Below are 14,549 nucleotides of genomic sequence, written 5' to 3' on the forward strand. Positions count from 1 at the left end.
TGCACTGTGAACTCACATGAACAATGACTATAAATTGTATTAACTAACTTTAAACTATATTTTAATTAACTAATATTAATAAAGATTAATAAATACTGTAAAAAAAATTGTCAGATCATGTTGGCTAATACATAAACTAATATTAACATAGCACACTTTACATAGCACCAACATTAAACAGGACAAAATGCTTACTCCAGCATTACAGTGAATATAAGTTTGTCTAAAAACAAAACAAAAAAAATGAAGAAAACCAAAGGCACAAAAACAAGAAAACCAAAATCATGTCATCAATTTTTTTGAAGTTGTTGGAAAGTGCTGTTTATGTCAATGTCCCAGAAGCTCTCCAGAGTAAATGTGAATGGAAATGTTCCAAAGAGGCAGAAAAGTCAGAAAAAATACCTTGAAAAAACAAACAAACAAAAAAACAGAAGGAAAACATTTGTTTATAAAACAGATCCAGTCCATTATTATATTTAGCTCAGATGAATGAAATTGATAGATATACAGTTGTGCTTTAAAGTTTATATACACCTTGCAGTATCTGCAAAATGTTAATTTTAGCAATAAGAGAGATCACAAAAATGTGTTCTCTTTTTATTTAGTACTACCCTGATGAAGTAGTTTATTCTGTAAAGCGTACATAAACTTTTGACTGCTAACTGTTGATGAACGTGTGATGAATCAGTCATCAGGGTCACATCGTAGTGCTGGGCAAGGCTCCTATTTCCCACAAACACCAGGATTCCACTGACCACGCCATCTTCACTGACACTGGGCTTAAAGTGATTAAAAGTAGAGAACATTTGTATTGCTACTTTACAGGGAATTAAACATAACTTATCAATTACACAAATATAGATAAATGACCCATGCAAACCCAAGACCCATGCAAATTGAGAAAGGTAATCTTGAATTTTAAGCTTGCCGCACATAGCTAGTTATCTTCATGAAGGATGTTCCTGTAGGCTATTTACCACAGCAATGCTGCAGCCTTCTTCATTTTTACCTGTAAAATACATGGTTATAGGGGCATATGTAAATGCACAGGTGGAAAAGATTCAAAGCATCAAAGCTATAAGGATAGTTAGTGACTTGATAGTAGTGTTTTAGCTTGATCAAGGTGTGATGTCTTGGCAATACATTTTGTACAGACTCTTGTACATCTAACTTACTCAAATGAGTCAAAGGAATATTTTATGCATTTAACAATTATGTTGACTTAACATGTTATGCTGCATAAGATCCTTATAAACATATGTAAACCATACATATTTAACATTCATTTTTCTTTCTGCAGCGGCAGGAAATAACACAGTATTACATCAGCTGAATGTATGTCTGAAACATTTGCCTGAGAAAGTGCATCCAATCTTTATATGTATACTACATAACTTAATAAACCAAACACAATTTTAAAGTAAATTCATAATGAACACTATAACCTTGTAAATGGAGTCAAGTTGAATCGAATTAAACGCATTTCACAATCACCTCGTGTTACAGCGTTCACAAAATGGCGGACAGTCTGCATATCAACATATTCACAACCCCGAACGTCATTACTCGAAATATCTGCGGCATATACATTTGCATTACAGATCTCGTGTGCATATGTAACAATAATACCTGCAAAATAACAGGAAAAATTGATGAGACAGGAGCCACTGTGTCACGTCGCACCAAATCCTTAGCAGAGAGCAGATGTAAGGGCGCAGGCGCACACAGCTCCTAACAGCGCATTTTTCAAACTCTAGTAAAGTAGTGCGTCATCATGACGTAGTATTTCCGGCGCATGCGCATTAAACAACATGTTCGTATATTTCCGTCTATGTATATTTCATGCATGGTTAAATGTTATTTCCATAGACAGAATATAAAGGGTTATTTATTTCAAATTTTCTGTTGTTAGACTCTGTAGCCTAAATTGACAAAACTTGACTCTTTCACCCAACTAAAAATCAATATTTTTGTTCAGTGTAGTGTAGTCTGATTACAATTAAATGTGTGTTTAATTGACTAAGAACAACATAATGATATTGAAAGTATTCTGTTCACAGTTGTAAAGTACAACACATTACTATTATGCTAAGACTCCTCTCATAAATTACATTTTATTGTCATATATAAAACAGACAAAAATGTCAACAATATGATTTGTACAAGCAAATGTATTGGAAAAATACATTTCAAGTGCATTAATGCACAAGTATATATTATAGACTAAACATATTTAAAATACATTTACAAATTATTTTTGGACAACACACCTGAGTTGTAATTAAAATAAATTATTTTCCATGTTTTCCATTAAAGTTCTTATTTTATTTAGTATATTAGTCAATACATCAAAATAAATGTCCTTTAATAACTTAGAACTTTAACTTTAATAACTTTAAAACACTATAAAATCATAATTATTTAAAATGTTTGTTTAAGTAAAACTTAAGTAGACATTAAAAAGTGCATTTTTTAAAACATGCACTTAAGTGTGTTTAGAAATATTATCATGAAAGTGTACTTTCTTTAAATAAAATTAATTAGACATTATTATAATGTGCATTTTTAAAAAGTACACTTAAGTGTGTTTAGAAATATTGTGATGAAAGTGTACTTTCCTTAAAGGCACAATTGTCACGGTTCACGAATGCATTGCTTTCTTTTTGTCTCGTGCATTTGTTATTTGTGTATGTGTGTGTGTGTCGCGTGGATCTGTGGGTGTGGCCGGAGCAATCACGCTCATTCATCAATCTGCAATCATCATCGGCTCCAGCTGCGACTCATCATCACTTCCTTAAATACTCACCGTTTTCTCCTCTCCATTGTCAGATCGTTGTTAAAGTCTTGTGCTGTCTGGTGTCCTGATCCTGTGTTCCTGTTCCCGTTCTGTGATCGTGTGGTGTTTGTTCCTGGATTCCTGTTCGCTGTTCTGTTCGTCATTCACGCCGGAATTCACCGTCACTTCACTCAGCACCAGCCCAGACTCACCCGTGTTTGACCATCGAGGTCCCTGCGTCACCCGCCAGTGTTGTTGCCTTGTATGTTTCATCTGTGTTTCTAATAAAGAGTTTATTGCACCTGCTATTGCTTCCTCGTTCTCACAACATGACAGAACGATCTGACCATGGAGAGGAGAAAACGGTGAGTATTTAAGGAAGTGATGATGAGTCGCAGCTGGCGCCGATGATGATTGCAGATTGATGAATGAGCATGATTGCTCCGGCCACACCCACAGATCCACGCGACACACACACACACACATACACAAATAACAAATGCACGAGACAAAAAGAAAGCAATGCATTCGTGAACCGTGACAACAATATGTAACTTTTTTGCTTTAAAAATAGCAAAAATCACTATATCTATGTTATATATTTTTTTTAGTTGTTTACTTACATTATCCCGACTGTTTCCAACAACTTTCAAGCCAGGAGAAATTTGTAATTTAATTCGAGAAACGTCCCGTTTCTTTATTTCCGTTTTGTCGCAGTCAATGGCGTCATATCCGCATTGTCCCTGGTTTCCGCCTTGTACTGCCATGGTAACCAGAGCTATGAACTAGAGTAGAGCCCTCTGATAACCAAGACGACAGACGTGGACCACTGTAGTTCGCAATGTCTATCTGCATGCTGTTGTTGTTTCGTTCAAACATTATGGACCATGGCAAGCAGACTTTGGATAAAAAAGGAGAACTAAAACGAGAATCAATATCAGCGCGGTGTTTTCGAGATGCCGAGAGCTCCCATATATAACTTAAACGAGAGCTCCACGTCCGAGACTTCGACCGCTCCTACATGTACTTTATTAAACAGGTGAGCACATTTACATAAAACTAATCAATGTTATATAGTTCAACAATGATAAAATGTCAGAATATGATCTGTATGTTATTCTCATGTTGATCTAGCTTACTGCTAGTCTCATACAGACAAACTAACACATACATTTCAACACATTCAAATGCAGTTTAGTGTGATAGTGTAATGTTAGACCAAGTGAAACAGCGCTGCGTTACCTCACAAGTTTAATTTGTCTAATAAACTGACCTGTGAGTAGTAATTCTGCGTGTAGTTCGGTAGAATGAAATGTCCATATTCCTTTTATATCCGCGGGACTCGCGTCGCTTGTGGAGCTGATAGCTGTCTCTTAGCAATCCCGAACTGCTTCATATCACAGTCATGATAAAAACATCGATGTATTCAGTCATCCATAAACATTATTAGATCGGTCGGCTTGACGTTGACGACAAGATCCATAATTCTTAGCAAATGTTGAGTCATCAAACTACGCCTTTGTTATTGTAAATAGGTTAGCGACCCCTAGTGGAGAAAAAATTCCATACTGTACGTTTAAGTAAAACTTAATTAGATATTATTACAAAGTGCATTTTTAAAAAGTACACTTAAGTGTGTTTAGAAATATTGTGAGGAAAGTGTACTTTCTTCAAGTAAAATTTAATTAGACATTATTACAAAGTGCATTTTTAAAAAGTACACTTAAGTGTGTTTAGAAATATTGTGAAGAAAGTGTACTTTCTTCAAGTAAAACTTAATTAGACATTATTACAAAGTGCATTTGTAAAAAGTGCACTTAAGTGTGTTAAGAAGTATTGTCATTAAAGTGTATTCCATTTAAGTACACTTAAGTGGTCTTTAATTTTAATTATATTATATTATCTGCAACTGCACTTTTTAAAAAGTACGCTTTCAATACAATTAAGTACACTTCTTTTTCACAAGGGAAGGCATGAGAGTCGGCTGTTTTTGTCAATTTTAAGTTTTAATTTAAAATGTTTGCGATTTTAATATAAGTACATGGTTAAATATTTGACCACTTGCTTGAGCAACTTAATATAAGTAGAAGTAATGCATGGAATAATAGCCCTACGTTGTTTAAATTGTGTTTAAACGTGCATACGTCCATTAAAGAGTATATATGTGTACAAAGAGAATCGCAATGCTGCCAAAACTTTTTTTTTTAAATAAAAGTTGCTGCATAACTTCTGGATTTGAAATAAAAATAGTAAGTATGTGTTTGTGGTACAGCCACGGATCAGTTATTCACTGCAAAAGCAGCAAAGCACTATAGCTCGTGCTGCTCCTGTGCCGCATACGCACCGCAACACGCACCGCATACACACTGCAAACGGAATATGTGTGAAACTGGCGTCAGAGTGAATCTCTTCATTACTGAAGGAGACAGTAGCATCACTGAGATACAGCAGAATACAGGGGCTCATCAGAGGGGACTGTGGGTAATTGGACTGTTGAGTAAAGTAGATTCTGTGAATCAGAGGGGATTGTGGGTAACTGGACTGACAAGTAAAGTGGATTCTGTGAATCAGAGGGGATTGTGGGTAACTGGACTGTCGAATAGAGGAGTTGATGTATAATCTGAGTTTTGAACCTGTAAGAGAAGCAAAATCCCCCAAACATGAAGTCTCAGTTTAACCCTCTGGAGTCTGAGCTGTTTTCTGGGCCCTGGAGGTGTTCTGACATGCTCTGACATATGAGCTTTTTTCAGTTATTTATAAACATATTAATGGCAAAGGTGTAAATTCACTCTATATAGCACAAACAGGGCTACCAAAATATCTGATCAACATGCATGTATATGTTTGAATTTTTAAGAGAATAATGTTTATGCGTGGTTATTGGAAAAAATAAAAATGAAAGTTGCAGAAATAAGACCTCAAAACACATACTAAATATGTGTGAATAAGACTTTTTACTAATTAATTGTGTAGCTTTGAGTTTTGGCTTCAAAATGGTGTGAAAATCATCCTGCCTCATCGTTCTCATAAAACAGTACATTGATTTGAACTTTCTAAAACAGTTTTTTTGTCAGAAGAGGTTTATGCATGGGAGGGGTGGCCCATCAATATTAATGGGCCAATGGCCATCAATATTAATGAGATTCAGACCAGGGGTGTGACATACACTCTTTCAGTGGCTAATGGGCCATCAAGTGCCTGAACAAAGAAGAGGAGATTCAAAGGTTTTGTTTTTCAATCTGTTTTATTGTAATTCCTCTATGTGGAGGAACTAAATGTTCTAAATTTGCTCTAAGCAAAATAAATTAATCAGTCTGCTATAAACAAAGCAATTGTGAGCGATAAACAAAAGTAAAGGCAGGTATCTCACAGTAAATTCCTGTGCCCCGTTTATATGCGGGCTACAAGTAAAACAAATGTGAGCAAAATAAAGAATCCTGAAAAAACTATCACAGGTTATAAAAAATATATATTAAGCAGCACAACAGTTTCCAACATTGATTTTAAAAAAATAGTCATCATATCAGAATGATTTCTGAAGGCTGATGGTTAGTGGAAGGTGGTCAGCAGAGCACACACATCTGAACACAGTCACACATCTTTATGCCACTCCTGAAAACAGTTCCTGTTTAACTGAAGACATAAGTGAACATTGCATGCCTGGCATTTCCATGGTGTTAAATTCCTTTTACCATGCTGTGCTTTGCAATGCACACATTCGCGGCGACCAACTGTGGCAACATCCCTGTCATCTGATGCCAGCTCAGCTCCTGGAACTGGCACATGGTCACTATTGGTCTGTTTTGGTGCTGTTTTCAGTGACACACCACAGAGCTCTGTTATGAGTTGCTCCATAAACTCTTTATGGGACAAATTACCATGTAGCTCTTTGTGCACAATGAAAGAGTTGGTGGAAGCAATGTCCAAGAAGTGTAGAAAGATCTTTCTGTACCACTTCATGGTTTTGTGCTGTGTTGTGTAGTACTGTAACAGCTGATCGGACAGGTCAACACCACCCATGTGTTTGTTGTATGCGGTCACAGGTGCAGGACATGGAAATGTCTTTGTCCTCCATGTATCTTGTGTTTTCACCCTCCTCTGTGCAGTGTCTCCTGAATAAGCAGGATGGATAGTAGAACAGACAGATACCTCTCGTGTGTCCATCCACTTTACAAATACAAGAGGTCCATCCCGAATCCACCTCATTGATCCCCTGGCAGATTTTTTAGAGAGTGAATTAGCTGCATTCCGAGGGCAGTCCTTCCTGTTGTCCCTGTAAGTCCCACATGCACCAAACTTCATTGTAAACAGGTCTTTGAGGAGCTTTGGACTTGTATAAAAATTGTCCATGTACACATGGTACCCAGAACCCAAAAATGTAAGATCTAAAAGAGATATTACAGCATCATATGACAGTCCATGGCCTGTGGGAAAATTGTTCTTTCCAGTGTACACAGAAAAGTCCACAGTGTATCCATTCGATGAGTCTGCAAGAACAAACAACTTGAAACCCCATCTGGTTGGCTTGGCTTTCATGTACTGCGTCATACCTGTGTGTGCTTTGCATGCCACCATTCTTTCATCCACAGCTAAGTTTCTTTTAGGATGATAGATGGCTTTACAAGCCTGACGAATAGTGTCCATGAGAGGTTTGACCCTGAAAAGACGGTCATGTTCAGCTGTGCCCCTCTTTCTGTCATTATCCATATCTGCATCTGGGTGACTCATGTGCACATTCCATGAAATGATGCGGTATCTGTCCCGGGACATAACTGTAGCTGGAAAGGGTACGGAGAAAACACTGCTTTTCCGCCAGTAGTCGCTGATGGAGCTCACCTTCACCATGGCCATGTAGAACAGCAACCCAATGTATCGGTACATCTCACTGATGCTGACATCTGTCCATTTATATTTGCAGCCCTTTGCAGTTGCCTTGGCAGCCTGAGCATTGGTGTTGTTGCACAGAGTTGACACAGCACTTTCTGAAAAAAAATGTTTGAATAGACTCATGGGCGAATGTGAGTCAACAGAAATCAGTTGTGGTCCAGTTTCTCGTGCAGGACGGAATCGCACAGTCTGTGGAACCATGTCAACATCAGTCTCTGTTTTCCATGCCAGAGTGGACTGCCTGTTGCTTGCCTGCTGGTTAGCCTTGGCTCTCTTCGGGACAGGTGCTTGGACAAGTTCATTGTCACATCTGTAAAAAAACAAAAAAACAAACATGTGAGCATGCTAATAACACAATTAAAGAAATTGTATTATAATTATGAATCACTAATGGCCATGGATAAAAAAGACAGCGTTTTTTGTCATTTCACACAAGAATAGGTGGCTACTTTTATATTATGATGATGTAAAAACAATTAGGCTATATTTTATTTGTAAAATATTACGTCCTATGCACTTACTCAGTATGATTCTCGATCGCACTGAGAACTGCACGACACCTGCGTGCCCCTCTGTGGGGTGCTGGAGAAGGAGAGCTTGACACATTCCTTAAAAAAAAACAAAAAAAAAACTGTTAGCATACATTATTCAAAGTAAACTGATGAGCAATTGATGGTTATGGACGCACAATGTGTATATTTGTTGATGGCCCATAGGATGGAGAAATATATTTATGGGCCATTGACCGCGCCACCGCAAGTATCTGTTGATGGCCATAAAGACCGCACGCATTTAGTGACGCACGCAATGAATGGATCGTTCGCGAATGGCACACATCTCTACATTTCAAACATTTACACCTGTATTCACAAACATCTGTGCATAAGGCAGTATTGAAGCGTGTCATATGCTAACCAAAACCGAACATTAATATAAAAATATAATGTATTTAGACAGTGTCACATATTTTACCGGAGGATGAAATATATTTGCACTAAATCACATTATAGGCCTATTACCTAAGCAGATATTTGCAAACAAGCTACATTACACATAAGGAAGCATTTTGGCATGATAATGTCATAAGCTAATCACAACTGAGTGAAATATATTTCATTTACAAATATGTTTAAAGAGCAATATCACATTTAAAAAAAGTATGCTCACGTGTAAATAGCCTACACGAATGTTATGATATTGTAAGGCAATCGCTCCTGTAAGATGTCAAAAGCTAGCCAAAACTAGGCAAAATATAGTCTGAAATTTCATATGAGCTCTATATTATCAGAAAAAGAATTATATAACAGTAGCAGCTAAACAACTTACTCCGAACGTGTGTCCTCGGCGGGATCAATTCGCTCTTCAAAATGCTGCCGTTCGTCATCCGAGTCTTCATCTTCCTCCGAGGAAAAGGTGAATTCTTCCTCGCTGTCCAGAATCATCTGAAGGGCGTCTTTACCGGAGAAACGTGCCATCCTCTCTAAACGCGATGAACTATCAGTGAATCTGATCTGATGAAACTTCGTGTTTTCAAAGCATTGATCGGGGGGCGTGTGCACTGCATAGATCACCTCCTAAACGATTTACCATGTGAATAGTGCCGGGGGCGTGGCGGCCGCAGCTTATTAGAGATAATGAAGGGAGAACGAAAAAACGGTACCTCTCCTTGCTTTCAAACGGATTACATAAAATTAGAATATTTGTTTTTTATATGAATTACTTCATTAAAAAGAAGATAATCCAATCTTCATAAAGACATATCTCACGTGCCTGTGTGAGAAGTATTCGCTGAGTTACGACAGATTTTCGGACGCGTTTCAGAATGGACTACACTGGCAGAGAGGAGGCAGAACTCGCATCACGTTTATTTTTCTTTATTTGGCAAAAAGCACAACACTTTGTTTTTATTGTGAGTATACACAAAAATAATACACATTTAACAGAATCGATTGATGTATGAAACTTGTTTTGTAAAATCAAAGTCAAAAGAGTATTTCGGGTCTCAATTCAACTCATAAGGAAAAAAGCGAGCAGATCACGCCGGCGTGATCTCCGACCTCTGAGGGTTAAAGGTACAGCAAACATGCTTATCTGACATCATGAAGTAGATCAGTTCTGAAACTCACCATTTCATGATCTCCGGTCTCTCTTCTGTCTGATGATGAAATGATGCCTGTGTGAACAAGAGCCACATCTCAGACTGAGAAAATGAGAGATAATTTAACTGTGTGTGTATTTCAGAACAGCAGAGGGCGACACACTCAGATTTACTAAATGTGCAGTGTTGTGTGTGTGTGTGTGTGTGCGTGTGTGTGTCTCACCATGTTTACAGCTGCATTTTATTTTGAGCAACATGAGCACTAAACACACAGCCAGCAGGATCAAACCCACAGAAACCGCAACTATCACAGTAGAGGAAACTGAAATCACACAAAGGGATTTTCACAGAGAAACAAGGTGAGAATGTTACGTTCAACTACATTCTTACACATGCTGTACTTTAAATGCTTGTTTATATCATGAGATAACTTTGAACTCAAAATGCGAAACGGATATACCAGAATTATCCTGGGATGTTTCTCTTTCAGGGTCAGGTGACGTTGTTTCTGAAAATACACAACCATCTTTATCTTTATATCATATGATCACTTTCAACTCAAACTGAGCAACGGATCTGCTGGATCTTACCAGACTTTCCTTCATCCTGGGATGTCGTTGTTTCTGAAAATACACAACCATAGAGTGTTTTGGTTAAACCAATTAGAGGAACAGGATCTGTCAAAAAAAATCACACAAAGGGATTTTCACGGAGAAACAAGGTGAGACTTAGGGCTGTGACGGTGGCAGTTTTTTACCAACGCGGTGGTAATGAACCAACTACCGGCGGTGTTGCGGTGGTTGGGGGGTTGTTTTGAAATAAATAAATAAAAAACAAAGAAACAACACACTAAAGCCTGTAAAGCATTGAAATAAATATCCGTAAATACTGGTAACTTACATATAATAAAGTTGAATCTATTTAAAAAAAAAACAAAAAACTTTCGTTTAATATTTCCACACAAAGACGCGTGATATAGCCTACCGCTCTGCACTTTGAGAGGGATGTGGGACACGAGCAGGAAAGAGACCATCGATCTCTTTTCTGATATCTTCATGTTTTTTACTTCTTGTAAAAGGTATGAAGAATTTTATCTTCCACAAGGGCAATGCATTTAGGCTATGTTTGCGCGCTGCCAGAGAAACTAAAATCACCCGCGCGTGTGAAACGCGCTTTACAAATGAACTTGACGCACCTTACCAATTACCATATGTCTAATAACAAGCACAAACTGTGTTAAAAAGAATTTGACGTACAAGTAAAAATGTAGGCTATCTATCCTACAGCGTTTTTCTACTTTACCACAGTAAAGAATACGAAAATAATAGACCTAATTAAAAGCGAACAAAGGAAGAAACGTTTATAATCTCCTTTGGAAATGGGTGAGACGCGAGTGAAGATATGGGAAAAGAAACAAGAGATTCCGTGGAGGGATGAGTCACGATTTTTGAATAGTCGATTAGTTGATTTAATTATAGAATATCTAATATGTTGTGCGATTATTCTCTAAAATAAAATCTCCATGTTCTGGTGCTGATGCAGTGGTGACGCGTTCATGTAACCAGAGGGTGACGCTGCCAATAATGCACATAAGTAACAGCTGTCACAAAGAACCGGCAAAAGTAATGATTAGGAATGTGTCAAATATAGCAAGGAGACATTTGAATTGTTTATTAATAAAGTGTTTTTTTTATGTGTCAGTGTCGGGCTGCAAAGATGAAGTTGACGATGCTGACTCGTCATCTTCACAGTGAACGCGCCTATAGAGAGAAATGCACAGTTCATACGGAATACATAAGCATATGCTAGTCGGTTTATTTTCGTTTTGAATTGTTTTTTTTAAAAAGTAGACAGTTCAAGCTTTCTATATGGAATAACTGATGGAATATTTTTAAATTCGCTGATAATCAGGTGATCATATTGCAAACCAGAATTCAAAGCCGACAAAGTTTAAATTTATGGGGGGGGGGCGAACCACCGCCAGTACTACTCAGCCACCACGGTGGCGCGGTTGTCAAGTTTACCGGCACAGCCCTAGTGAGACTATGACATCATGTATGAGTATTCTTACACATGCTGTACATCCATCACTCATCTTTATATCATAAGATCACTTTCAACTCAAACTGAGCAATAGATCTGCTGGATCTTACCAGACTTTCCTTCATCCTGGGATGTCGTTGTTTCTGAAAATACACAACCAGTGTTTTGGTTAAACCAAATAGAGAAACAGGATCTGTCAAAAAAAATCTCACAAAGGGATTTTCACAGAGAGACAAGGTGAGACTATAACATCATGTATGAGTATTCTTACACATGCTGTACATCCATCACTCATCTTTATATCATATGATCACTTTCAACTCAAACTGAGCAACGGATCTGTTGGATCTTACCAGACTTTTCTTTATCCAGGGATGTTTCACTTTCAGGGTCAGATGACGTTGTTTCTGTAAATACACAACCATCTTTATCTTTATATCATATGATCACTTTCAACTCAAACTGAGCAATGGATCTGCTGGATCTTACCAGACTTTCCTTCATCCTGGGATGTCGTTGTTTCTGAAAATACACAACCATAGAGTGTTTTGGTTAAACCAAATAGAGAAACGCCTCGGTTACGACTGTAACCTCGGTTCCCTGAAGAGGGAACGAGCGTTGCGTCGAGAATGACGCTATGGGGAACGCTTTGCGTGATGACGTCTTGAAGCACATGTAAAATCAGTCCAATGGTGTGGCGGAACGTCAGAGGCGGGTGACGTCACGTACCAGGAAGCTATAAAAGCCGGCCTGAAACAGAAAACGAAAGCTTCGTATAGTCTGAAGTCGGGCTGACAGGCATGAAGGAGATATGGCAGGGCGACGCAACGCTCGTTCCCTCTTCAGGGAACCGAGGTTACAGTCGTAACCGAGGCGTTCCCTTTCAAGGGAACTCGCGTTGCGTCGAGAATGACGCTATGGGGAACGTCTATACCAACGCCTCCATAGCTACAAGTGTCTGTCCCGTGTGAAATCTGGTGAGCAGCACTAGGAAGACAAAACATGAGACCCTGGAGCAGAGTCTAGATCCAGAGAGTAGAACCTGACGAAAGTGTGCGGTGAGGACCAGCCTGCCGCATCACAGACGTCCTGTAACGATACTCCTGATATAAGGGCCTTAGAGGCCGCCATACTCCTTGTAGAATGGGACCGGACAGCCATAGGAGAAGGCTGCCCAGCCGCCTCATAAGCAAGTGAGATAGCCTCGACCACCCACTTGCTCATCCTCTGCTTAGACACTGGACCTCCCTTGTTAGGAGACCCAAAGCACACAAATAATTGATCACTTTTACGCCACAGGGCAGCTCTGTGGACATAAGCGTCTAACGCCCGAACTGGGCAAAGCAAATTATTAGCCTCCTGGTCCGCATTCTGAAAAGGAGGAGGACAAAAGGCCTGCAGAACAATAGGTCTGACCACATTAGTGGGGACCTTGGGGATATAACCCGGTCTCGGATGTAGAAAAGCTTTCACCATACCCGGAGCAAACTCTAAGCATGACGGAGCAACCGACAATGCTTGCAGATCCCCTATTCTCTTGAGAGAAGAAATAGCAAGAAGGAAAAGAGCTTTCAGAGTTAGAAACTTCTCAGGAACCTCCTCAATGGGCTCAAAGGGGGCCAGGGACAAGCCTTGTAATGCAATGGACAAGTCCCATGGTGGCACCCTAGAGCGAACTGCAGGCCTCAGCCTCCAAGTGCCACGAAGGAAACGAGATACCAAAGGGTCTTTCCCCACAGACATTCCACCCAAAGGAATGTGGTAAGCAACTATGGCCGCCACATAAACCTTTAAGGTGGACGGGGTCAGACCTGCAGTGAACCGGTCCTGCAGGAACTCCAGAACTGTACCAATTGGGCAGTTGACTGGATCCAACCGACGGTCACTACACCAAGAAGTGAAGACTCTCCACTTCAGGGCATAAAGTTTCCTCGTGGAGGGAGCTCTGGACTGTAGAATGGTCTCCACAACCTCAGTTGAGAGACCTGACTCTATGAGCTGGGCCCCCTCAGAGGCCAAGCCCACAGGTTCCACAGTTCTGGGCGGGGGTGAAATATCGAGCCCTCCGCCTGGGACAGAAGGTCCCTCCTGACGGGTAGCTCCAGAGGAGGCCCATCGAGGAGCGACACAAGATCGGGAAACCATACTCTGCCCGGCCAGCGCGGGGCTATAAGAAGCAGGCAAACCCGGTCCCTGCGAACTCTCTCCAGAACTCCCGGGAGCAGAGCAACTGGGGGAAAAGCGTACAGACGTAGCCTCGGCCACGTCTGCACCATAGCATCCAGTCCCAGAGGAGCTGGATGCGTGAGGGAGAACCAAAGTGGACAGTGAGACGTCTCTCGAGACGCAAACAGATCCACTTGAGCTTGGCCAAACTCCCTCCATATCAGCTCCACCACCTCGGGGTGGAGCCTCCATTCCCCGGGCCTCGGCCCCTGTCTCGACAGAGTGTCTGCTCCTATATTCTGGACCCCGGGGATGTAAGCTGCCCTGAGTGACAGTAACTTCCCCTGGGACCACAAGAGGATATGGCGTGCCAAGTTGGATAACGGGCGCGAGCGCAAACCCCCTTGGTGGTTGATATAGGCGACTACCGACGTGTTGTCCGTGTGTACTAACACATGGTGTCCCCTGAGATCTGTGATAAAGCTCCTCAGAGCCCGGAAGACAGCTAACATCTCTAGGCGATTGATATGCCAGGAACGATGATGGTCTTCCCACAGACCTTGAGATGAGCGACCCTCC

The 14,549-nt window shown here is 40.1% G+C and overlaps 1 protein-coding gene across 1 annotated transcript in view; it reads right to left on the reverse strand.

The window, feature by feature from the left end:
• Positions 1 to 262: 262 nt before the first annotated feature.
• LOC311077569 (polymeric immunoglobulin receptor-like) overlaps positions 263 to 14,549 on the reverse strand; it is a 37,851-nt gene continuing 23,564 nt past the window's right edge. Inside the window, exons 14-23 of the mRNA XM_084106098.1 lie at positions 12,294 to 12,326; positions 12,158 to 12,211; positions 11,915 to 11,947; positions 10,352 to 10,384; positions 10,222 to 10,269; positions 9,985 to 10,083; positions 9,790 to 9,836; positions 978 to 1,009; positions 664 to 779; positions 263 to 402 (exon numbers count right to left, since the gene is read on the reverse strand). Coding sequence (XP_083962224.1) covers positions 698 to 779; positions 978 to 1,009; positions 9,790 to 9,836; positions 9,985 to 10,083; positions 10,222 to 10,269; positions 10,352 to 10,384; positions 11,915 to 11,947; positions 12,158 to 12,211; positions 12,294 to 12,326 — 461 coding nt within the window. The 3' untranslated portion in view covers positions 263 to 402; positions 664 to 697. The remainder of the gene's footprint in view (positions 403 to 663; positions 780 to 977; positions 1,010 to 9,789; positions 9,837 to 9,984; positions 10,084 to 10,221; positions 10,270 to 10,351; positions 10,385 to 11,914; positions 11,948 to 12,157; positions 12,212 to 12,293; positions 12,327 to 14,549) is intronic.

This window comes from Abramis brama (assembly GCF_963993115.1).
Source record: "Abramis brama genome assembly, chromosome: 2".
Taxonomy (NCBI): Eukaryota; Metazoa; Chordata; class Actinopteri; order Cypriniformes; family Leuciscidae; genus Abramis; species Abramis brama.